Below are 27,633 nucleotides of genomic sequence, written 5' to 3'. Positions count from 1 at the left end.
ACACATTGGCCATAGCAAACACCCTTTTCCAACAACACAACAGATGACTCTGCACATGGATGTCAGAAAATTGTCAACACTAAAATCAGATTGATTATATTTTTTACCACCAAAGACGGAGAAGCTCTATGCTGTTGCTGCTGCTGCTAAGTCACTTCAGTTGTGTCCGACTCTGTGTGACACCATAGACCGCAGCCCACCAGGCTCCCCTGTCCCTGGGATTCTCCAGGCAAGAACACTGAAGTGGGTTGCCATTTCCCTCTCCAATGCATGAAAGTGGAAAGTGAAATTGAAGTTGCTCAGTCGTGTCTGACTCTTCGCGACCACATGAACTGTAGCCCACCAGGCTCCTCCATCCATGGGACTTTCCAGGCAAGAGTGCTGGAGTGGGGTGCCATTGCCTTCTCCGGAGAAGCTCCATACAGTCAGTAAAAACAAGACCTGGCTCAGATCATCAGCTTCTTAATAGAAGATTCAGGCTTAAATTGAAGAAAGTAGGGAAAACCACTAAACCATTCAGGTATGACCTAAATCAAGTCCTTATGATTATACAGTGGAGGTGATGAATAGATTCAAGGGATTAGCTCTGGAAGACAAGAGTGCCTGAAGAACTACAGACAGAGGTTCATAACATTGTATAGGAGGTAGTGTTCAAAACTATCCCAAAGTAAAAAAAAAAAAAAATGCAAGAAAGCAAAGTTGTTATCTGAGGTGGCCTTACAGATAGTTGAGGAAAGAAGAGAAGTGAAAGGCAAGGGAGAAGGGAAAGATATACCCAACTGAGGGCTTCCCTGGTAGTTCAGCGATAAAGAATTGGCCTGCAATGCAGGAGACACAGGAGACATGGGTTTGATCCCTGGGTCAGGAAGACCCCCTGGAAGAGGACATGGCAACCCTCTCCAGTATTCTTGCCTGGAGAATCCCACAGACAGAGGAGTCTGGCATGCTCCAGCTCACAGTGCTGCAAAGAGTCGTACATGACTGAAGTGATTGGGCATGCATGCACACCCAACTGAATACTGAGTTCCAGAGAATAGCTAGGAGAGATAAGAAGGTCTTCTTAAATGAACAATGAAAAGAAATAAAGGAAAACAATAGAATGGAAAAGACTAGAGATCTCTCCAAGAAAATCAGAGAAGCCAAGGGAACATTTAATACAAAGATGGACACAGTAAAGAACAGAAACAGCAAGGACCTAACCAAACAAAGCAAAAGACATTAATAAGATATGGCAAGAATACACAGAAGAACTGTACAAAGAGATTTTAATGACCTGGATAACCACAATGCTGTTATCACTCACCTAGAACCAGATATCCTGGAGTGTGACTTCAAGTGGACCTTAGGAAGCATTACAATGAACAAAGCTAATGGAGATGATAGAATTCCAGCTGAGCTATTTCAAATCCTAAAAGATGATGCTGTTAAAGTGCTGCACTCAATATGTCAGCAAATTTGGAAAATTCAGCAGTAGCCACAGGACTGGAAAAGGTCAGTTTCCATTCCAATCCCAAAGAAGGGAAATGCTAAAGAATATTTAAACTACTGTACAACTGTTCTAGTTTCACATGCTAATAAAGTTATGGTCAAAATCCTACAAGCTAGCCTTCAGCAGTACATGAACCAAGAACTTCCAAATGTACAAATGACATTTTGAAGAGGCAGAGGAACCAAAGATCAGATTCCCAACATCTGTTGTATCATAAAAAAAAGCAAGAGAGTTCCAGAAAAACATCTACTTCTGCTTTATTGACTACACCAAAGCCTTTGACTGTATGGATCACAACAAACTGTGGAAAATTCTGAAAGAGATGGGAATACCAGACCACCTTACCTTCCTCCTAAGAAACCTGTATGCAGATCAAGAAGCAACAGTTAGAACTGGACATGGAACAATGGACTGGTTCAAAATTTGGAAAGGAGTACAACAAGGCTGTATATTGTCATGCTGCTTATTTAACTTATATGCAGAGTACATCATGCAAAATACTAGCTGGATGAATCACAAGCTGGAATCAAGATTGCTGGGAGAAATATCAACAACCTCAGATCAGATGATACCACTCTAATGGCAGAAAGTGAAGAACTGAAGAGCTTCCTGATGAAGGTGAAAGAGGAGCATGAAAAAGCTGGCTTAAAACTCAACATTGAAAAAAACTAAGATCATGGCTTCCAGTGCCATCACTTCATGGCAAATAGAAGGGGCAAAGTGGAAGCAATGACAGATTTTATTTTCTTGGACTCCAAAATCACTGTGGACAGTGACTGCAGCCATGAAAATAAAATACATTTGCTCCCTGGAAGGAAAGCTACGACAAACTTAGACAGTATATTACAAAACAGAGACATCACTTTGCCAATAAAGGTCCATCTAGTCAAAGCTATGGTTTTTCCAGTAGTCGTGTACGTAAGTGAGAGTTGGACATAAAGAAGGCTGAGAACCAAAGAATTTTTGCTTTTGAACTGCGGCACTAGAGAATATTCTTGAGAGTCCCTTGGACTGCAAACCAGTCAATCCTAAAGGAAATCAATCCTGAATATTCATTGGAAGGACTGATGTTGAAGCTGAAACTCCAACACTTTGGCCACCTGATGCAGAGAGCCGATTCATTGGAAAAAGACCCTGATGCTGGGAAAGATTAAAGGCAAAAGGAGAAGGGGGCAGCAGAAGATGAGATGGCTAGGTAGAATCATCAATTCAATGGATATGAGTTTGAAAAAACTCTGGGAAATAGTGAAGGACAGAGGAGCCTGGCGTGTTGCAGTCCATGGGGTTGCATAAAGTTGGACACAACTTAGTGAGTGAACAACAGCTAAGGGATTCAACTGCCACTGTAGAGACCCACACTAGTGTGCAATAGGAGCAATACAGAATACGGCATGAGTTTGTGATCTATTTTCATTTGTCACATTAGTGCAATGCCTTCGTATCTCAAATGGTAGTACTGTAGAAAGTCTTCTCTAGTGCCAACTTGGGTAACACATTCATATTCTATAACCATATTCTTTCCTAATCTAACTTTTTTAAATTTTTCTATCACTGTAATATAAAAACCCATGTCAACAGCTATCTCTTTTCTTACTTATTAGATAAAATATTTTGAATTTTAACCCTTCTCTAATAGCTCACAGGAGCCTTCTTTGCTACTTTGTTTCCTTAAGTTAATTTTAATGGGTGAATAAGGCTTCTCTGGTAGCCTTATGGGTGAAGTAAAAAATTAGACTTTTAAGCCATGTTAATTAGCTAAAACCATCAAACAGGATTATGAAAGAAATTAGAAGGGTAGGGGAAAATTGTAGAATTATAAAGCAAGTGATTTTTTAAAGTAAAAGGTATCATCCAGTCTTAAGGTGAAGGGTCCTTTCTACAAGTCATTAATAATTTCAACTGTTCTTTATTTCCTACAAAAGCAACCTTCACTATGTTAACAAAAGTACTGGGAAAGATTGAAGTGTTGAGAACCTAGAAAATACATATCCTTTGATCAACATTCAGTGCTCTCCCCAAACCAAATACTATCTTCGTTTTGGCCAATAAACATTTATTAAGCACATATTATGTCTAAAACAATATCCTAGCCATTTAAAAAAGAAATATAAGTAAGAAAGACACATAACTAGCTGTGATATAAAAGGCAGAATGGCTGCTTAAACTTATAAGTAAAAGGAAAGTTCTGAAGAGACTACAAATATTCATAAGGATTAAGAAGTGTTTCCAAAAAGAGCCTTTAAAGACAGACCATCTTCTGGCATGAGAGACAGAAGGGAAGTCAAGCCAGGTAAAGGGATCATGTGCAAAGCAACAGAGATGGAAATTATTTCTGTTTGAGAGTAGCAGATAGTCAAGTTTGGCAGGCCGAAGGGTAAAAACAGGAATTTGGGCCAGAAATTAGGTCAGGAAGTTGGTTGTAGCTTGAGTACAGAAAGTGTTGAAAGTCAAGGAAAGAGTTAATATTCAATTCAATAGGCAATAGATATTTCACACAACATAGCCAAAGTGGAAGCCTTTTTCCCACAACCTGTTTTTCCTCCATCTCTATTTCTTACCTCAGGTCATCTGGGCTACCCTACTGTCTCTCATCCTCCTCTCCAAGGTCTTTATGCTAAGCTTCTAAGTCGCTTCAGTCATGTCCAACTCTGTGCGACCCCAGAGACGGCAGCCCACCAGGCTCCCCCATCCCTGGGATTCTCCAGGCAAGAACACTGGAGTGGGTTGCCATTTCCTTCTCCAATGCATGAAAGTGAAAAGTGAAAGTGAAGTCGCTCAGTCGTGTCTGACTCTTCATGATCCCATGGACTGCAGCCTTCCAGGCTCCTCTGCCCATGGGATTTTCCAGGCAAGAATACTTGAGTGGGGTTCCATCACCTTCTCCGAATTTATACCTTACTTTTGACTAAATTTTCACTCTCATCTTCCATTCATGGAGTTTGACAACAAACTACTTGTTACACCCAGAATGGGAATGGCATCCTTAACCTAGAACAACTCTCCCTTCACACAGCCACCTGTATGTACCTCTCATACCACTCATTATAGTGTTTTGTAGTTAACTGTTAACATACTGCCTCCCCAGCTTTACCAGGAACTCAACAAGGGAAAGGGCCATGCTTGACTCATCCTGAAAATCCAGAGTCAGGGTACTGTAAGTAATAAATAAAAGGTGGTTGACTTAATTTTAAAAAATGAGTGAAATTCTAGATGTTCAAAACCTTAATCAAGAGCCACAATGCTGAGTGATATGTACTAGGTTACCAAGAAAGCTGATAGCTAAAGCAAAAGTAAATTTTAAGTTTTGTGATAGCACATGATAGTTTTTAAGTCAAAGGCAATCACTAATGCAGGATACTCTGTCATTTCCCATGTCTAGTATCATGAAAAAGCAAGATTTTGCAAACTGAATAAGCGAATCTCCATTTGTATAGTTTATTTGTGATCTGATTAGTTCAATGTGATCTAGAAACAAGTATATACTTATATTCAGTCTTTTCTGGTTAAAAAAAGAGAGAGAGAGAGAAAAGGCTACATAGCTTGTTTTTGAACTCTACATAAAAAGACCAGGCACAGAGAGAACAAGATGATGGAGGAGTAGATGGATGTGGAATACATCTCTCTCCACAGATACATTAGGAATACACCTTCAGACACAGAAGTGCATTCAGAATACCAGTTGAGAGTGCACAGGAGTACCTGACCAGCAGAAAAGAACATACAGACCCACGCAAAACTCAAGATCAAGCCCTGAGCCTTTGGAGTGGGAGCACTGAATCCAAGACCCTAGACTTCTAGAGAACTAACCCTAGGAGGTATCAAATACTGAGAATTCACACAAAGGAAACCACTATAATACAAGACCCAGCATCACTCAACCACCAGTAGCACCCTGTGCAGGATGCCTCATCTAAACAAACAAACAAAACAAAAATACAAACCAAATCATCAGCAGACAGTATTACCACCTCACTCACCCTTGCCCATCAGGAGAAAAACAAACAAAAATTAAGCACAAATATCACCCTATTTAAGAAGCTTACACAAACCACTGAACCAAACTTAGAGGTCAGAAACCAAACAGAAAAAAGAATTCAACCCTGAAGACTGGGAAAAGGAGACCTCAAACACAATAAGTTAAAAAATATATAATGAATAGGCAGAGAAATACTACACAAATGAAAGAACAAACTAGAAACACAGAAGTCCAAATAAATGAAGAGGAAATAGGCAAAATACCTGAAAAAGAATTCAGAATAATGATAGTAAAGATGATAAAAACCTTGAAAGCAAAATAGAGAAAAATGCAAGAATCAATTAACAAAGACCTAGAAGAATTAAAGAAGATACATGCAGAGACAAACAACACAGTTACTGAAATTAAAAATACTCTAGAAGGAATCAATAGCAGAATATCTGAAGCAGAAGAACAAATTAATAAGCTGGATGATAAAATGGTGGAAATAACTTCTGAAGAGCACAATAAAGTAAAACGAATGAAAAGAACTGAGGATCGTCTCAGAGACCTCTGGGACAATATCAAACACACCAACTTACAAATAATAGGGGTCCCAGAAGATGAAGAGAAAAAGAAAGGGTATGAGAAAATTTTTGAAGAGATAAGTTGAAAATTTCCCCAACATGGAAGAGAAAATAGTCAACCAAGTCCAAGAGGCACAAAGAGACCCATATAGGATAAACCCAAGGAGAAACACACCAAGACACATACTAATCAAACTAACAAACACTAAACACAAAGAAATAATATTAAAAGCAGCAAGGAAGAAGCAACAAGTAACATACAAGGGAAACCCCATAAGCTTAACAGCTGATCTTTCAGCAGAAACTCTGCAGACCAGAAGGGAATGGCAGGATATATTTAAAGTACTGAAAGGGAATAATCTACAACCAAGATTATCGTACCTGGCAAGGATCTCATTCAAAATTGATGGAGAAATCAAAAGCTTTTCAGACAAGCAAAAGTTAAAAGAATTCAGTACCACCAAACCAGCTTTACAACAAATGTTTAAAGTGAAGGGAAGTGAAAGTGAAAGTCACTCAGTCATGTTCGACTCTTTGTGACCCCATGGACTGTGTAGTCCATGGAATTCTCTAGGCCAGAATACTGGAGTGGATTGCCTTTCCCTTCTCCAGGGGATCTTCCCAACCCAAGGATCAAACACATGTCTCCCACACTGCAGGCAGATTCTTTACCAGCTGAGCCACGAGGGAAGCCAAATGTTAAATGGACTTATATAGTCAAGAAATACAAGAGAACAAAAAAGATTTCCAAAATCAACCCCAAACAATTAAAAAATGGCAATAGGAACATACATATCAATAATTACTTTAAGTGTAAATGGATTAAATGCTTCAACCAAAAAATACAGACTGGCTGAATGGGTACAAAAAGAAGGCCCATATTATGCTGTCTACATGAAACCCACTTCAGACCTCAAGACACATATAGACTGAAAGAGGGAGGATGGAAAAATATATTCCATGCAAATGGGAAGCAAAAGAAAGCTGGAGTAGCAATCCTCATATCAGATAAAATAGACCTTAAAGATTACAAGAGATAAGGAAGGACACTACATAATGATCAAGGGATCAATCCAAGAGGAAGACATAACAATTGTAAATATCTATGCGCCCAACATAGGAGCACCTCAATATATAAGACAAACACTGACAGACATAAAAGGAGAAATTGACAATAATACAATAATAGCAGGAGAATTTAACACCCAACCCATACCAATGACAGATAATCAAAACAGAAAATGAATAAGGAAACACAAGTCTTAAATGATACATTATATGAGATCTCACTGATATCTTTAGGACATTCCATCCAAATGCAGAATAATACACCTTCTTGTCAAGTGCACATGGAACATTCTTCACAAATCAAACCTCAGTAAATTTAAGAAAACTGAAATCATATCAAGCATCTTCTCTGACCACAACACTATGAGACGAGATATCAATTACAAGAAAAAAACTGTAAGAAACACAAACACATGGAGATTAAAGAACACATTTCTAAATAACCAACAGGTTACTGAAGAAATCAAAAAGGAAATAAAAAAATTTCTAGAAACAAGTGGCAAGGAAAACATGACAACTCACAACCTATGGGATGCAGCAAAAGCAGTTCTCAGAGGTAAGTTTATAGCAATACATTCCTATCTCAAGAAACAAGAAAAACATCGAACAGACAGCCTAACTTTACATCTAAAACAAATGGAAAAAGAACAAAAAAAGAAAAAATTAGGACAAGGAAAGAAATCATAAAGATCTGAGCAGAAATAAATGAAAAAGAAATGAAAGAAACAATAGTAAAGATTAATCAAACTAAAAGCTGGTTCTTTGAGAAGATAAACAAAATTGACAAACCTTTAGCCAGACTCATCAAGAAAAAAAGAGAGAAGAATCAAATCAACAAAATTAGAAATGAAAAAGAAGAGGTTACAACAGACAATGCAGAAATACAAAGGATTATAAAAGACTATTATGAACAATTATATGGCAATAAAATGGATAACCTGGAAGAAATGGACAGATTCTTAGATCAATCTTCCAAGACTGAACCAGGAAGAAACAGAAATTACAAGCGCTAAAATTGAAGCTGTGATCGAAAATCTCCCAAAAAACAAAAGCCCAGGACCAGATGACTTCACAGGAGAATTCTATCAAACATTTAGAGAAGAGCTAAAGCCTATCCTTCTGAAACTCTTTCAAAAAATTGCAGAGAAAGGAACACTTCCAAATTCATTCTATGAGGCCACCATCACTCTGATACCAAAACCAGACAAAGACAACACAAAAAAGAAAACTACAGGCCAAAATCACTGATGAACATAGATGCAAAAATCCTCAACAAAATTTTAGCAAACAGAATTCAGCAACACATCAAAAAGCTCATACACCATGATCAAGTTGGGTTTATTCCAGGAGCGCAAGGATTCTTCAATATATGCAAATCAATCAATCTGATACACCATATTAACAAACTGAAAGATAAAAACCATATGATCATCTCAATAGATGCAGGAAAAGCCTTTGGCAAAATTCAGCACCAATTTATGATTAAAACTCTTCAAAAAATGGGCATAGAAGGAACCTATCTCAACATAGTAAAGGCCATATATGATAAGCCTACAACAGACATAATTTTCAACCGTGAGAAACGGAAAGCATTACCCCTAAGATCAGGAACAAGACAAGGGTGTCCACTTTTACCACTATTATTCAACATAGTTCTGGAAGTCCTAGATATAGTAATCAGAGAAGAAAAAGAAATAAAAGGAATCCAGATTGGAAAAGAAGCAGTAAAGCTCTCACTGTTTGCAGATACTGTACATAGAAAACCCTAAAGATAGTATCAGAAAATTACTAGAGCTAATCAGTGAATTTAGCAAAGTTGCAGGATACAAAATCAGAACACAGAAATCACTTGCATTTCTATATAATAACAATGAAAAATCAGAAAGAGAAATGAAGGAACCAATCCCATTTACCATTGCAACAAAAAGAATTAAATATCTAGGAATAAATTTACATTGGAGAAGACTCTCGAGAGTCCCCTGGACTGCAAGGAGATCCAACCAGTCCATTCTAAAGGAGATCAGCCCTGGGTGTTCTTTGGAAGGAATGATGCTAAAGCTGAAACTCCAGTACTTTGGCCACCTCATGCGAAGAGTTGACTCACTGGAAAAGACTCTGATGCTGGGAGGGATTGGGGGCAGGAGGAGAAGGGGATGACAGAGGATGAGATGGCTGGATGGCATCACCAACTTGATGGACGTGAGTTTGAGTGAACTCCAGGAGATGGTGATGGACAGGGAGGCCTGGCATGCTGCGATTCATGGAGTCGCAAAGAGTCAGACATGACTGAGCGACTGAACTGAACTGAACTGAAGGAGACAAAAGAACTGTACACAGAAAATTATAATACATTGATGAAAGAATTCAAAGATGACATAAACAGATGGAGAGATATTCCATGTTCCTGGGCAGGAAGAATCAATATTGTGAAAATGACTATACTACCAAAGGCAATCTACAGATTCAATGTGATCCCTATCAAATTACCAATGGCATTTTTCAAGAACTAGAACAAAAAATTTCACAATACATATGGCAACACAAAAGACCCCAAATAGCCAAAGCAGACTTGAGAAAGAAGGACGGAGCTGGAGGAATCAACCTTCCTGACTTCAGATTACACTACAAAGCTATAGTGTGCTAGATCAAGATATACATCAAGACAGTATGGTACTGGCACAAAAAGAGAAATATAGATCAATGGAACAAGATAGAAAGCCCAGAAATAAACCCATGCACCTATGGGTACCTTATTTTTGACAAAGGAGGCAAGAATATACAATGGGGCAAAGATAGCCTCTTCAATAAATGGTGCTGGGAAAACTGGACAGCTGCATGTAAAAGAATGAAATTAGAACACTTCCTAACACCATACACAAAGATAAAGTCAAAATGGATTAAAGATCTAAATGTGAGACCAGAAACTATAAAACCCTCAGAGGAAAACACAGGCAGAACACTCGATGACGTAAACCAAAGCAAGATCCTCTATGACCCACCTCCTAGAGTAATGGAAATAAAAACACAAGTAAACAAGTGGGACCTGATTAAACTTAAAAGCTTTTGCACAGCAAAAGAAACTATAAGCAAGGTGAAAAGACAACCCTTGGAATGGGAGAAAATAATATCAAATGAAACAACTGACAAAGGATTAATTTCCAAAATATACAAGCAGCTCATACAACTCAATACCAGGAAAACAAACAACCCAATCAAAAAGCGGGGAAAAGACCTAAACAGACATTTCTCCAAAGGAGAAATACAGATGGCTAACAAACACATGAAAAGATGCTCAACATTACTCATTATTATAGAAATGCAAATCAAAACCACAATGAGATATCACCTCACACCGGTCAGAATGGCCATCATCAAAAACTTGACAAACAATAAATGCTGGAGAGGGTATGGAGAAAACGGAACACTATTGCACTGTTGGTGAGAACATAAATTGATACAACCAGTATGGAAGACGGTATGGAGATTCCTTTAAAAACTAGGAATAAAACCACCATATGACCTAGCAGTCCCACTTCTAGGCATATACCCTGAGGAAACCAGGGTTGAAAAAGACACATGTATCCCATTGTTCATTGCAGCACTATTTACAATAGTTAGAACATGGAAGCAACCTAGATGTCCATTGACAGATGTATGGATAAAGAAGTTGTGGTACATATACACAATGGAATATTACTCAGCCATAAAAAGGAATGCATTTGAGTCAGTTCTGATGAGGTAGATGAACCTAGAACCTATTATACAGAGTAAAGTGAGTCAGAAAAAGAAAGATAAGTATCGTATTCTAATGCACATATACAGAATCTAGAAAAATGATTCTGAAGAATTTATTTACAGGGCAGCAATGGAGAAAGAGAAATAGAGAATAGACTGATGGACGTGGGGAGAGGGGAGGAGAGGGTGAGATCTATGGAAAGAGTAACATGGAAACTTACATTACCATATGTAAAATAGATAGCCAACAGGAATTTGCTGTATGGCTCAGGAAACTCAAACAGGGCACTGTATCAAACTAGAGGGGGAGGGAGGTTCAAAAGGGAGGGGATATATGTATACCTATGGCTGATTCCGGAGAAGGCAATGGCAACCCACTCCAGTACTCTTGCCTGGAAAATCCCACGGACAGAGGAGCTTGGAAGGCTGCAGTCCATGGGGTCGCTAAGAGTCGGATTCGACTGAGTGACTTCACTTTCACTTTTCACTTTCATGCATTGGAGAAAGACATGGCAACCCACTTCAGTGTTCTTGCCTGGAGAATCCCAGGGACGGGGGAACCTGGTGGGTTGCGGTCTATGGGGTCGCACAGAGTCGGACACGACTGAAGCGACTTAGCAGCAGCAAGCAGCAGCATGACTGATTCATGTTGTGGTTTGATGGAAAACAATAAAGTTTTATAAAGCAATTATCCTTCAACAAAAAAATAAATTAAAAAAAAAGAAATATGAGTGGTAAAATGAACAAAAAAAACCTCATAAAAACAAAAAACAGCAGGCACACAATTTTTATTACTGAATTTCATTTCAAATAAAGGATAAAAAATCATATTATTAGGGCTGCCACAATAAAGTACAACAGAGTGAGTAGCTTAAAAAAGAGAAATTTCTCACAGTTATGGAGTCTAACAGTTCAAGGTCAAAGTGTCAATAGGGCTGATTTCTTAAACCTCCCTCATTGGCTTACAGGTGGTTACTTCTCACTGTGACATGTTCTTTTCTCTGTCCACACATCCCCAGTGTCTCTCTCTGTGTTTTCTAATCTTCTAAAATTGGATTAGGTCATATTGGATTAGGACCCACCATCAAGATCCAATTTTAAACTCAACGCCTCTCTAAAGACCCTACTTCAAAATACAGTCACATTCCAAAGTTCTGAGGGCTTGGGCTTAACATATGAATTTAGGAGGAACACAGTGTAGTCTTCAACAGCCCTCACTTACAAATGATACAGAAAATATAAAACAAACATCATCTTTTAAAATATACTTTAGGATTTTGTTTGTTTGTTAGATTAACAATCACAACTAACTAGAGCTTGTAAGTAATCTTGGAGCTATTAAGGAATGATAACAAAGCACATGTAGATCCCACTCCAATTCCACTAGCTCTCTAGACCAAACAGATGGCATAACAGAGCAGATATTTACATGACAAACATATAAACAGCTGTAGCTAAATGTCCTAATCCAGAAAGCACATTTATTCCCAGAAAAAAAAAATATATATATATATATATATATATATATATATTAAAAACACATCTAGGAAAAGATCACACACTGAGAGTAATATCAAATATTAGTTTCTTTCCATTTTTACTTACCTCCTTAAAACTCAAAATCAAACAAACAAAAAACAAAGCAAGTTTGGACTCTACCATTAATTTATTCAACAAATATTTATGGTGCACCTGCATGACAGTAAGCTTCATTCTACTGAGGGGAGAGAGAATAAACAAACACAAAAATAATTGTATAGCATAGTAGTGGTTATTGACGTGTGCTGTGAAGAAAGTAAACAAGGGTATGGAAACAGATGAGAGATGGGAAATATAGATTTGGTATCAGAGAAGGCCGATATGATTAGAGAATAAGGACACCAAGGAAGTAGAGAAGACTTTTGAATATCTGGGGGAAAATATTTCAAACAGAAAGTGCAAGGTCTGCCAAATCAATTTTTGTTGGTATGTTCCAGGAGCAGCAGGAAGGCTAGTGTACCTCCCACAGAATGAGAGGAGAATATAAAAGATGAGGTCAGGCTGGCAGGCTACTTTGAGAGAATAGACAAGATTGGGCAGGGATCTGGGAGAGGAGTGAAAAGTACATAGGAGGTTGTTGCAGTAGCCCCAGTGGAGACCACCTTGGCTTGTTCCAGGGAGCAGTGGTGGAGTTGTTGAGAAGTGGCAGAATTCTGGTAAATCTGAAGTGAGTCAACAGGGTTTGCTTATAGATTGTATATGGATTATGAAAGAAACAGGAGGTCAAGAATAACTCTATGGCGCATAACCTGAGCAACCAGGTATAGAGATAATACAACTTTAAAAGAAATGAGTAGGGAAGAGGAATCAAGAGTTGAGCTCAGACATTTTAGGTTTGCCTATTAGAGTTGCTAAGCTGGAGACTAGTATACAATTCCAGAGTTGAGAGAAGTTATGGACCAGAGATTTGTTTATTATGACTTACATTTTCATTTTAACTACTCATGTATCAATGGTTTTGCTAGTCTTAATAAAAATTTCAAAGATATTTGAGAACACTGTTTGTTTTCCAAAGTCATGAAACAATGAGATCTCTGAAAACAAAGGACAGCTAGAGAAGTTATAGGACTTAGCTTTGGGCACTCCCAACATTGAGACGTAGTTATCCCAACCATGAACTCTATTAATCCTAGGATATATGGCTTTTGTGATTTTAAATGTAACTGTTTGGAAAAGAACTTTTTTTATACAGAGCAATGATTCAGAGACAAATGCAGCCTTCAGTAAAAAATGTAAAGTTAATGTTAATTATAGTCTCCTTCTCTTCAAATGTTTTCAAAAATGAGGAGAAAAATTATCAAGATGCTGAATTAAGAAAACCGAGGAGAAATTAAATTCATGCTCCTATGTACACCTAAATCAAGCATTAATCATTCTGGTGAATCAATAACCAATAGTTTTAGCCAAACTGATTTAAAGAAATGCTGAGCAAGAAAAAGCAAAAGGATAATTGTTTCCATCAGTAACCATTGACTGCTTGAAAGAAACAAAATAAGAAGCAAAAAGTCCAATTAGCCCAAAGCTGGCCCTAAAATCGAAAATGGGTTGATCTCATAAGCTGTAGTTCAAGCATATCCACAGGGCCCCTTGGTCAATCCAGTCCATCATTCCACTTCCAGCAGTGATTGATGTGGGATATGGTTATGACCCCTAATTCTCTGTTCCAGCTTTTTAAAATAATCATTTATAACCTTTTAACCATAATATTGAATAAACTATGCCAGTATGCTTTGCTAACACAAAATCATGGTTTTATATGAATTTAGGTGCTACTATCTGTCACCAAATTATCCATTTACTCTAGGCCATCAAATTTACTCCTGTTCTATTCTAACATAAAACTCTTTTTTATTAAAGATGTCCAGGGAAAAATATACAAAAATCACCTGCTTCAAACATGAATAAGAAATAACAAACAAAAAGCCAGAATGACCTAATGAGATAGTGATTAGATTTGTAGGACTCCACAGTCAAGATTTTATAACAAAATAATATGGTTTGAATATAACCCATCAGCGATGTAAATGATGATGTTCAGTTTAAAATTGATTAGGTCGTGTCCATCTTATTTCTCATGATTGTCTCTAAATTGAGAAAGCCATTTTTGCCTTATTTTTTTAAGTTAAATATTTAGTCACCAATCTTGAACCCTTTTGGCCAACGCTTGATTTATACATCTTAAAGTTCCTTCTTCAAAGCATTGGAATATTTCCATAGTCCTTTAATTTTAAAACACCATCAATTATAATATATACCATCAATTTAACCACTTCTTTTCAGAATGCAAGTGTAGATAATATTTTGTCAGTAATGAACCTGTCAAATCCAAGGCTGAGCCATGAGTCATATTATACAAGGAAAGGAGAGAGCAGAGGAAAAAAAATACTGTCTTTGAGTTTCAAAGCTCACTTTCTTGCAGTCCTAAGCAAGAACAATTGTGAAAGCCATTAGAGAAACAGAAAACTATTTTCTAAATTTATTAACTCCCATTAGCAGAAGCTGGATTTGATAGACTAGAAAAACATAGAGTCATATGAAAACGATCTGGTGAGACAGGAAAAAGAAGTACGGACACTCTCCTTAACTAGCCCCAAGAGACTATGGAAAGAAGGAGCTCAGAGGTAAGAAACACAAGCAAAATACCCTTCCTTATTCCCCCTCTCTGAACTCACCCATACTGGGTTGGGGTCGGGGTAGGAGGCGGGGGGAGCGCTCTTTTAGCATGATTGTGGCAAACACTGAAAGCAGAGGGATTTGGCTCCATTCAGTGGCAACCCACTCCAGCCTGGAAAATCCCATGGATGGAGGGGCCTGGTGGGCTGCAGTCCATGGGGTCGCTAGGAGTCGGACACAAATGAGCGACTTCACTTTCACTTTTCACTTTCATGCATTGGAGAAGGAAATGGCAACCCACTCCAGTGTTCTTGCCTGGAGAATCCCAGGGATGGGGGAGCCTGGTGGGCTGCCGTCTATGGGGTCGCACAGAGTCAGACACGACTGAAGCGACTTAGCAGCAGCAGCAGCTTTGGGACTCTGGAAGAAAACTGCCTCAAAAGCTGCCGTGAACAAACCCTGGGGTAGCCATAGTGTAATCTTGGCATCACTGTGTAAATAGATAAAAGGAAGGCCAGTTTAGCTTTCCTAAGCCACTCTTGATTCCCATGAAGTATGGATAAGACCCAGACCATCCTAGATACCCTGAAAGACAATCAAAGTATGACTGAATTGAAGATTGGTGGGCTTTCCCTGAGCCCACGATGGTGAGAACCAAGGTAATCCTACAGCAAAGACTGAGAGGTAGAGAGATAATGCCAGACACTTGATGGAGGATGTAGGTGGGACTTGGCATGAAGTACCGTCAGGGCCAAGGTGAGGTTAAGGCATCTGTGGAGAACCATGGACCTTAAGCAGGCTGAAAAGAGCACTCTACAAACTTTATCAGCTATAGACCGTATCAGAAAATGCACAGTGGTGCCCAGAGGACTCATGCATGGTAGTGGTCACCCCTCAAAGGTCACCATTCAGGAGAGCATTCCAGACCAACCATCCAGCAGTAATAGACACTAAGTGTCCAAAGGTTACCACGGGGATCCAAAGGCCCCATCTCCCATCTCCATGAGCTCACATAAACAACACTCTTCACTCCAACCACACATTTCTGATCCAAAGAACCTGAGTAGTTACCAGAAAGGAGGATTTATATTGCTGAATCATACCAGTTTGCCAATCTTATTGGCCCAGTCCAATTTAGACTGAGAGATTTATCCCAATCTCCAGGGAATGGGAGCTTATGAGGAATATCAAATCACTTATGAAAGACAGAAGAGCTTAAGTGTACTGTGGATAAATCTGTGATCCCTACAAGTATCAAAAAGGAAAACTACATTAAAATGTTCATATCCATTCTATGATGCATTCTAATTTCAGAAATGTTAAAAATATGAGAGGGAGAACGCAGAAAAATGTGTCTAAACTGAAGAACTGCAGTATCTTGCAAGTCAGGGTTGAGAATGCAAATTGTTTCCTAAAAGAAAAAAACTCATGAAAATCACAACCACATTTGTTAAGCCTTAATTTACAGAGCATTCAGTACTGTGAATATATACATATATATATATGTACAGTTGACCCTTAAACAACACGGGTTTGAACTACAAGTGTCCACTCAAATGTGGATTTATTTCAGTAGTAAATACTACATCTGAGGCTGCCTGAATCCACAGCTGCGGAACCATGAATACCTAGGAATCTCGGATGCAGAGAGCCAGCTGTAAGTTATATGCAGATTTTCAATTGCACAGAAGGTATGTACTCCTAACCCCTGCATTGTCCAAAGGTCACCTGCATATACGAACTCAGCTATAACAAAGTTAAGCAACTTTCCCAGAGATTATATATACGTGTGTGTGTGTATATATATGTGTGTGTGTATATATATATATGCCGAGACAAACTTTAGGATGGTTCCAAACATCCTAAAGAAGAAGCACCAGCTCTTGAAAATGTCATTTCTCAGGCCGTGCTTCCTAGTGTCCAAAAGCCAATTTCTGGGTAGGACATTATCACTTGGCATGAGACTAACCACAGGCTTGGAGAGAGAAGGGAGTGAGGGTGGCTAAGTCTAAGTCAAAATGTGGGAAAGGTAAATCTTCTTAAGAAGAAATGCACTGGTCACACAAGACAATCACTAAGAAATCCCCTTCAAAGACTCAACTGCAGAGCAATGAATGAGTATCAGTTAGGACTCTCCTGGTGACTTCACCACGTACACACCAGCAGGTAACTAAAGATACAGGGCAGTGGTTTTCAACTCTGGCTACACAGATTGCTATTTAAATTTGAAATTTACAACCTCCTACACTAGCTTCTCAAACTTTAAAGTGATACAAATAACATGGGACCTTATTATACCATATATATATATATATATTTTAGTGGAACAAAGAATATATTTCTAGTTGGTGATTTAATATACCTTTTCTTTTCATGGTCTATAGTTTTTCTTTTTATATTTTTTAACACCAAAAACATCTTGTATGGGGCATAGCTGATTAACAATGTTGTGGTAGTTTCAGGTGAACAGCAAAAAGACTCAGCCATACATGTATCCATTCTCCCCCAAACCCACTTCCCATCCAGGCTGGCACATAACATTGAGCAGAATTCCAAGTGCTATACAATAGGTCTTTATTGGTTATCCATTTTAAATATAATAGTGTGTACATATTTGATTCAGTGGATCTAGGACAGGGTTCTGCATTTTTTAAGAGTTTCTAAATGAGCCTGTTACTGGCAGTCCATGGACAACACTCTGGCAGCAGCAAAAATTTCTGGGTAGAACATTATCACTTGGCATGAGACTAACCACAAAGCCTGAGAGGCTTTCAAAAATACTGTTAATGGGATCCTACTCCAGATATTCTGATTTGATTGGCTTAGCTGTAGGCTGGGGCTATCAGGATGTTTATAAGTTCCTCAAGCGATGCCCTTTTGCAGCTAAGGTTGAGAAAAACTGGTTACAGGTAATTGCAAAGGTAAACTTCGTGTGATGTAATACCACACTGTAATTTCAGACTTGTGTATTATGAATCTCTTCCCTCATTTGCAGTACCTCCACCTAACGCTGGCAAACAAAACATGCCTTGGGTACTCAGAATCCTAGCATCCACCATAATCTAATCCATACATAGATCTATATCACCATAATCTAATACCAAAACACTATAATCTAATCCATGCATAGATCCATAACATAGTGCCTTGCTGGATAAAGGATAGCTGCAGAACATGGATCCCACCTCTCAGCTGCAGTGATTTTCCTAGAGCTGCTACTAATAACCCCACTGGGATCTAGGAGAACTAAGCATATCACAAACAGAGCTGATAAAGGAGGTTTCCCCCAGGAATTCCTTACAAATTTATTCAAGACGGACACTATCCTACCCTATTAGAAAGACAAAGAAGGGGCACCATTCTGGGGCAAGCTTTGCACCAGGAAGCAGAACCATGCTCACCACTGGCTGATATAATTGCTAGGCCAGCAATTTTCACACTGTAATCACGTGGGAGCTTTAAAAATTACTACCTAGTCCTACTCCCAAAGATTCTGATTTAATTAGTTTCCTGTGTGGCCTGAGCGCTGGGAGGTTTATAAGCTCCCCCAGGTGAATTTAATGTGCAGTCAGGGTTAAAAACCACTGGGCTAACAGGAGCTCAACACTAAGAGAAATTTTCTGAATTGCCTAGTTAGTACTCTTCCCCCAGTGAGGCTTTTGTGTCTCTCACAGGGCTTAGCCACCAACCACTCTATCATAATTTATCTCACAAAGGCTCTCAACTGTGTGTGAGACATTGCACATTTCTTTTCCTTCCTTAACCAGTGTGAGTGCAGAGTATCTCCATGAGGAAATGGTCAGTCTAGAGCAGGGGTCTGCAAATTAAGTACCAAGAGCCAAATCTTGCCACTTACCCTTTTCTGCAAATAATGTTTTATTGGAACACAGTCACATCCACTTGTTTATATATTGTCTATGGCTGCTTTCAAACTAAAGAAGAGTAGTTATAACAGAGAATCTATGGCTGTTATTGGGCTGCACGCCACAGGCCAGCAAGCCTTGTAGTTACCCATCCTCCAGACTGAATAAAAAGTCAGTAGACAGGGACAAAGACATCAATGGTTTATTGGTCAGAAAGATCTTACACAAAAGTTCCTGGAGAAACACCCCACCCTTTACAGCATACAGTGGGCAGGACATGGCAGCAGTCTTCGCTACTAGGGGAGAAGGGAGGCCACTGTTTATGTGGGGAACTGATGTCAGGTGCGATTCTCAGTTAACAAGGACTAATTAAGCCCTATAATTAAGAGGATTGGATCTAATGTGAGTGAATCAGGGACTGGTCAAGAAGGAGGGTCTACAGAAAGCAGAGAACACCCATCCTGAATGGCCTAACCACACAGCTATTGAAGCTGAAACTACTATCTGGACCCGGGCACAGAAGAAGTTTACCAACCGCTGGTCTAGCGATACAGAGGTGTCAAGCTGCAGCAATATCTTCTGGGACAAGCTGAGTGTTCTAAAACAGACCAGGGGATTCTATGAAGGGCAGAATCATACCATAAGCAGTGAAAACGTCCACATCTTGGAGTATATGGACATCTGGGGTATATGGACAGCTGAATCACAATTGCTCCCATCAATCTAGCCGTTTCTACTAAGGCAAGTGGACCTGGACTTATCAGTCTATACCACCTGGTTGCCTACACAACCAGTTTATAAGAAAAAGATCTTATTTCACAGCTAAACTGGAAGTGGATATCTGTGAGATCAATCAGAATTTGTGGAGAAGAAGATTGAAAGAAAAAGTATTAACAGAAGTGAAGTGGATCAGAGGTAATCAGAGAACCCAGAACAACAAGGCAACAACATTGGTGTATTTTTTAAAAATCAGAGTCTGATAGAATAAAAGGTCTAGGAAGCAAGCTGAGAGGAAGCGAAGTATGTTCAGAGACAGATATCTGTCCACAGCTAAGTTCAAAGCTAAAAAGTTCTGGGGGCGGGGGGGTGGGGGGGTTTCCCTTGCATGTTTACCATGCACATTCCCATGGATTTGTGCTATTTTAATCAGCTACTATTTTTTCTTATCCTTATTTTAAGAAGTGGCTTCTTTTTTCTCAACTATTTTGTTTCTCAAGGAATATTGTAGCCTAACAACTTTCCCATGGGAGCAGTTTTCCAGCAGTAAGAGAATGCAGAAATTGAAGAATTCACTTTATAAGAAACAACTCAACTATACTGATCATCTTAAAATTTAAAACATTAAAGAGGCAGAATTAAGTTTATTTCTTCATCCCATCATACAAATAACATCTTTATACTTACTATGCTTTGCACATGTAAGTACTTAAAAGATATTTAATTTACTAACTTTCAAGGTTACTTGTTAAGATTATAGTCAAAACTCCAATATTTGCTTTTAAAGTAATCTACAAGAACACTATATGTGCTCAGCCCTGTCTTTGAGATTTTCTTGGAACCTTCAAGATTAATTTTGACATGAATTCTATTGATAGGATAATCAGCAAGGATGCAAAAAAAAAAAGAAGCTTGGAGATAAAATCAATGCAAACTAGTACAGCCACTATGGAGAACAGTGTGGAGATTCCTTAAAAAACTGGAAATAGAACTGCCTTATGATCCAGCAATCCCACTGCTGGACATACACACTGAGGAAACCAGAAGGGAAAGAGACACGTGTACCCCAATGTTCATCGCAGCACTGTTTATAATAGCCAGGACATGGAAGCAACCTAGATGTCCATCAGCAGATGAATGGATAAGAAAGCTGTGGTACATATACACAATGGAGTATTACTCAGCCATTAAAAAGAATACATTTGAATCAGTTCTAATGAGGTGGATGAAACTGGAGCCTATTATACAGAGTGAAGTAAGCCAGAAGGAAAAACATAAATACAGTATACTAACGCATATATATGGAATTTAGAAAGATGGTAACAATAACCCGGTGTACGAGACAGCAAAAGAGACACTGATGTATAGAACAGTCTTATGGACTCTGTGGGAGAGGGAGAGGGTGGGAAGACCTGGGAGAATGACATTGAAACATGTAAAATATCATGTAAGAAACGAGTTGCCAGTCCAGCCAGGTTCGATGCACGATACTGGATGCTTGGGGCTAGTGCACTGGGATGACCCAGAGGGATGGTATAGGGAGGGAGGAGGGAGGAGGGTTCAGGATGGGGAACACATGTATACCTGTGGTGGATTCATTTTGATATTTGGCAAAACTAATACAATTATGTAAAGTTTAAAAATAAAATAAAATTAAAAAAGAATCAAAGAAATATAAGTAAAAGGTATCATGCTCATTCAAAATGGCCCCTAAAATGACAGAAAACAACCACAGACAAATGATAACTTTTCTGAAAGAAACAAAGGAAATTATATTCTAGAACGCTAAGAAGCCAAAGGAGGTCCTCTCCCTGCTACCTGGAAGTCAATCAAATCTCTCTGTAGAACAACGGGAATAAACCCTTTGGGCATCAACATCTAGACTGGGGTGTATCAGAGAAGTCCTCCATTAGAAGTCAAAGAGGAAAGAAAAACATGGTGCTTAGAAAAAGAATTAGTGTCTAGTTTGTCATCTAGACACTTAAGACAAGGAGAAGAGAGAAATTAAGGGAAAAGCTGAAAGGGGTTGTTCTCAAAGGAATTTCATGTGATTCTAGGTACACATAATTCATTGGGGCATATGTGACAGAGTGAAGCACAGTTTGGAAGAAAGGTATTTTCTCCTCTTCTGAAAAAGCCCAGTGTCATTCTGCTACTTTGAAAATTTAGAGGTACTGAGACCTTGGCATGTCCATTTCCAGTCTTAAAAATGGGCATCTTTGGCAGTTACCTTCTACACATCAACTAGAGGAAACCAGGCAAAGTGGAAAAACATGGCAGATAGACTAGTTTGGGAGAACTGATGAGTCAAACATCAGAGACTTCAAAAACTGGAGATGAAGGGAAGAGCAGAAGAGAAGCTTTACAGGAAAATCTCCTATAATAAGTAAGTGAAGGCCGTTACAAGAACCCTTGATTACTGCCACTAATGGAACTTCTTCTGAAGTTTCAGCCACTGATGAAGAGGTAGGAGGCCAGGGAATCAGCTGACAAAGGAAGACAAGCATCAGGGCTATACGGTAGATGCTCAAGGAAACCGGAAACTGTGAGGCCCCACAGAGGCTAGAGTATTATTTTGAGACTAGTTTGTGATTTGGAAATTGGACGGATCCATTAAAACCATGGGAGCTAGGAAACCTTATTGTCCCTCAACAGCATGAGTTTGTGGATGCAAACTTGAAAATTGCTCCAACAGAACTCTCCTCCATATCTCTACTTCTTTCTGTGTGTTGCTCGGCTTTGCACACGATATAACTGTTTAATGCTGGGTAACTGCTTAACTATACCCAAAGTCAATCCCCAAAAGAGAGGATGGCAATAGGACCAATTTACCATCATACCCCAGAGGCAGAGCTCTCATGCCAGACTGCCTCACCGGCTTCTTGCCAACCTATAATTGTCAATAAGTCAGTTGCCCACCCTGATAAGGTCAGATGTGATCAGAGTGGAAAGGTGACTAATCAGATGGAGACTTAATGAAAAAAGAACCCCTGAAAAGGTAGCAATGGAAAAATAATGGTTTTCAGGGCTATTCACAAATATTCCCATCCTCCTGGGCACAGAACAAGATCACACATCTAGCATCCCCACTGACCACATGACTTGCTTTGACAAAAGCAATGTGAGTGGAACTGACATATGTCACATCCAGGTGGACAATTTAGGAGCCCTTGCATGATTCACAGTGTTCCCTTTCCCTGTTGTAACCATAGTGGAAATAAATATAGATGGAATATACATTAGCCTGGGTCCCTGAGTGCCTAAATTAAAGCAAAGACCTCCCAGCCAACTCACTTTAAACATGTAGCTTGAGCAGGAAATGAACCTTTGTTAAGCCAAAATCACTGCAGATGGTGATTGCAGCCATGAAATTAAAAGACGCTTACTCCTTGGAAGGAAAGTTATGACCAACTTAGACAGCATATTAAAAAGCAGAGACATTATTTTTCCAGTAGTCATGTATGGATGTGAGAGTTGGACTATAAAGAAAGCTGAGCGCTGAAGAATTGATGCTTTTGAACTGTGGTGTTGGAGAAGACTCTTGAGAGTCCCTTGGACTGCAAGGAGAGCCAACCAGTCCATCATAAAGGAGATAAGTCCTGGGTGTTCATTGGAAGGACTGATGTTGAAGCCGAAACTCCAATATTTTGGCCACCTGATGCGAAGAGCTGACTCATTTGAAAAGACCCTAATGCTGGGAAAGATTGAGGGCAGGAGAAGAAGGGGACAACAGAGAATGAGATGGTTGGATGGCATCACCAACTCAATGGACATGGGTTTTGGTAGACTCCAGGAGGTGGTGATGGACAGGGAGTCCTGGCATGCTGCAGTTCATGGGGTCACAAAGAGTTGGACACGACTGAGCGACTGAACTGGACTGAACTGAACTGAAGCCTCAAGAGATTTGGAGGTGGCTTTATCATAGCATAACCTAGCTTATGCTGACTGATAAAAAATTGAGCAGATATTCTTAAACTTGACCCAATGCATATTATAGAGTATATAAAAGCCATCCCTAAGGGACTCCCAGAAATAGATGTGAAACACTATCAAAGTGGAAACCATGAAAAGGCTAAGAGGTCCTATAAGAGTTAGAAGTGAGAGACAGTGATAATGTTTATTACTATTGATCTAACTCTATATTTACCACTTGAAAACATGAAATATATTTACGTCAGAAAATATATTTGAACCTTTGCCCCCGCAAAAGATCTTCTGTCTTCATTGGAGATAACATTATGAGGAGCTTGTTATTGTTCTTAAGAGATTTTAAATTAATTGTTCTAGCTCACATTCTACATGAATCTGACACATAGAAAATTATATTCTGTGACAAATAAGATTATAGATGGGTCCATTATGTAACAACTGTAGCATGCTTTAGCAGTTTATATCTCCTTCAGAGAGTATACAACATAGAGATGTAAATTCTTTTAATCGCAATTCTGCATAAATAGACTTTCTGCACTGCATTGCCAAACTTGGATCTTGAAAGTGATAAAGTACAGATGCCTACAGTTGCAATCATAAAAATGTAATTGCTGAGAAAAAAATTATTTCTGATCCATTGGAGGAATTTATTACAGAAGGATGCAACTGTGTAAGTTATCACACATAGAAAATGAAAGTGAATGACTGAAATATATCCCAGCCTGAACATCCCTGCAAAATGACCTAGTGATTTACCTGTGCCCAAAAGAAAAAAAATAGATTAAAGATAAATCAAGTTTGGTCGGAAAGACTGGTAACTATAAAAAGAGCAGAATAAAGATTTATGAATCAATGAATTTAGAAGTCAGAGTGACATAATAATATCTATGACCAATTACTCCAAAAATTAAAATGTAATTTTGACTTTGAGTTATATACAGAGATGGTAAGTAATTTCTGTGGAACCTTGAAAGCAAAGGAACATAACATGAAGATAAATAATGACAAAAGGTGAGACTTTTTTAATGGGATTACTAAATGATAACTTTATCTGGTGGCATTATGAACTTAAAGATCATGTTCCAAAAGAACATTCTTTTGGAATGTTTTCCACTATAATCAGAGACTATATTACATGCTTAAAATGAACAATGTAACAATTTCAAATTAAACACTCTGAAAAAAAAGAATGTGATGATATATTTAGTATGATGTTATTCTAGTAAAAAATCTTTAATTTAATGGAATTTTTTATTGTATTGATAGGTAATACATGATCAAAGTGACGAGAAGGTTGTTCATCAAATCCAAATTAATGACTCTGACTTTGAAATGTACTGGTTTTTTGTAAGGAGAATCCCATTATAATGAAAATCAAGAGCTTGGGCAAATAATTTTATTGTACAAAAATTCTCTTTTTAACATGAGACCATTCTGTGGGTGGCAAAGACAGGGACTTCAGTGAAGTTTCAGAGTCATCTAATATCAATTTCATACCAGATATTAGTATCTTATAGACTGCCAAAGTTCATGATTAAGCTATCATCAGTGAGGCACATGTTTTAAATCATCTTTCCAGTAGGAGATATGCTAAGTAAAAATATGTACAAAGCTTACTCTTAGAGCTACTCTCCTCCCCACCATCCACCTCACAAAGAAGACAAGCAGAAAATGTTTAAATCAGAGGTAAGGTCAGTGTCATTTCTCACTTAAGAAACCCTAGAGTACTTCAAGGCCTTAGAAAAAGGGACAATTTGTCTTAGGGGATATGATGGAAGGTAAGTCTAAAGAGGAGTTTTCTCACAAATTTGGGGTTAAAAACAAAAAATTTAAATCTATACTATAGTGTAAGTTTCTCCAAGCTCTACTCTAAGAAAAGCCAATAAATAAAACCTGGGCTTACATAATAAAGTCAGAGAATCATTATGCATATTATCAAGGAATTATTCACTTTATGGAAAGATTTTTATTATAGAATAACTTAAATATCTGCTTTTCTCATACATTTTGGTATTTTAAAATAATTTCCTATTTGACAGATGAGCCACCATGTGCTCTGAGGCAAGTCACTGAAATTCTTTAGGCTGTTTCTAGCTGTTTCCTTTTCTGTGTAATAAGAATGGTTTTAACCATGCTGCCTGCCTCGCTCAGTTTTCATGACAATTGAACAAGATAATTTGCATAAAGGTACTTTCAAAACTGCATATGCATATTATTACTTTTTTGCTTTTTAAAGAGAATCTGGGGAGGAACTTTCAGAATGTTATCATTATTATTACTAAATAGATACCTTCGTACACTTTAAAACATCTTAAAAGACAATTTTGGATAACATATCATTCTATAAAAATCAAATCTTTCCATTATTTATTTTTCCTATGTTCTTAGTACTTTTGCAGTTACTATTCATTGTAATTTCCATGTTATCAATACCTGGATTATGAGAGGCTCCAGTAGTTTCTCTACAGTGAATGTCTGGACCCGCAGATCCTGAGGATTGATACTCAGTGTGATTGGTGTTTCAGCTGACATGCTGCCTGTGCACAAAAACAAAAAGACATTTACTAATAAAGAAAAAATACTTTCTAGAGGAAAGCACTAATGAAAATCATAGCATATGTGTGCTTAGTATTCACGCACCTCCTCCTGCTATCAGCTGTAGCCCTCAGAGGACAAAGGTGCCAAGTCCACCAACAGAGATACAAGATATTCCCCAACTGTTTTCTCAGGTCATGTTTCTGGGCTTGGGTCCTCTAACAAATTAATTTATGCTGGTTTGTTCATGACTAAAATTATAACCCAGCCAAGGTGAGTTTGCATTTGATCAGGAGTCTTAACTAAAAAAAGAATGGCTGAGTTGGTGAGAGATATCTTGCAGCAAACACATGCTTTGACTTCCATGAAATCATAAGCACTAAGGCAGCTAGAGCCCATATTTTGCCTGTTGTTAATGATCATTCAGATGAGGAATCAGGTAGGACTTTGGAAGACATGATACATCTCTCTATTTGGAGAATCATTTGAGGGTTTTGATTTGAAGAAGAACGTTTTGGGCAATTTACTTTCCTTTACAGAAAAGAAACTAACATAAATTGGCATCGTTATTATAAAAAGAAAGACAAATCTTCATATTTGGGCAAGACAAAATAAGAAAAACATTGCAAACCATTCTTTCAGACCTTAATATAAATCTTAAATGTTGGTTCAGTGAGACTTTTCAATAAGAATACATATATAGCAAGTGACCATGTATAGAATTTCATAACATATTCAAAGTAACACATCAGCCATGAAGACTATTACCCAAATTTCTAAGCCCACAAATCTATATTAACTTATTCACAGTCAATAATCTTCCAGCAAGTATTTACTGAAGGTTCACAAGAAAACAGTAAGAAACACATCTGTACTATATATAACTTGGCTTATTATTAGCCTATAAACTATTATAGTCTATAGAAGTATGTGTTACTATCAATGCACAAATTTTTCCATTTAGTTGTTGCCTATTTTCTTTCAAAGTTTCTTCCAAACTTTCTTCTACGTTTCTTATTTTCTTACAAAGTTCATTCGTAAAACCAAAGTTGGTTTTGGTTTTACAAATGGACTATGGAGATAGATGAATAAGTGAAAGAAAGAATGACACATTTTCATGAAATCATGTTCTATCCCAGAATCAGTCCTTTCAACACTCCTCTCAATCTCAGGGATTCTAGGAAAGAGTAGTGTTCTTTTTTCTATACCTCTGCCTCCAACCCCTAAGGGAAGTCAGAATCTCAGGGTAGGGTCCATGTTCACTCCAACTCCTTGCCCGAGAGTCTGCACCTATTCTCCTTCTACCTTTCTCAGATCCCACTGTTTTAGTTCCACATAATCAGCATCTCTCTGCCCTTCAGCCTCTCACGCTCTCTCACATCCTTCCCCTGGATCCATAAATGTTTTAGTGTATATATATCCAAAGATAATCATGATCTCTTCATGTACATGTAACTGAAAAGATCAGTGCTTCACTAAGCCTATACTATATGCCTGATACATGTACAGAGAGAGAGATGCACAAACAAAACCACCCTGTACAAAAAAAAAAAAATCTTCCTTATTGGCTCTTTTCTTGATGTAATTTAATTCTTAGATAAT

General features: G+C 38.2%; 1 protein-coding gene across 4 annotated transcripts in view; it reads right to left on the bottom strand.

Moving 5' to 3' along the window:
• Positions 1 to 27,633, bottom strand: part of CTNNA3 (catenin alpha 3) — a 1,958,943-nt gene that overhangs the window by 1,843,688 nt on the left and 87,622 nt on the right. For all 4 annotated transcript variants that reach the window (XM_070364862.1, XM_070364864.1, XM_070364866.1 and 1 more), the window contains exon 2: positions 25,930 to 26,033. In XM_070364862.1, coding sequence (XP_070220963.1) covers positions 25,930 to 26,033 — 104 coding nt within the window. The remainder of the gene's footprint in view (positions 1 to 25,929; positions 26,034 to 27,633) is intronic.

This window comes from Bos mutus, chromosome 28, assembly GCF_027580195.1.
Source record: "Bos mutus isolate GX-2022 chromosome 28, NWIPB_WYAK_1.1, whole genome shotgun sequence".
In the NCBI taxonomy this organism is placed as follows: domain Eukaryota; kingdom Metazoa; phylum Chordata; class Mammalia; order Artiodactyla; family Bovidae; genus Bos; species Bos mutus.
This window is presented reverse-complemented; position numbering and strand designations above follow the sequence as displayed.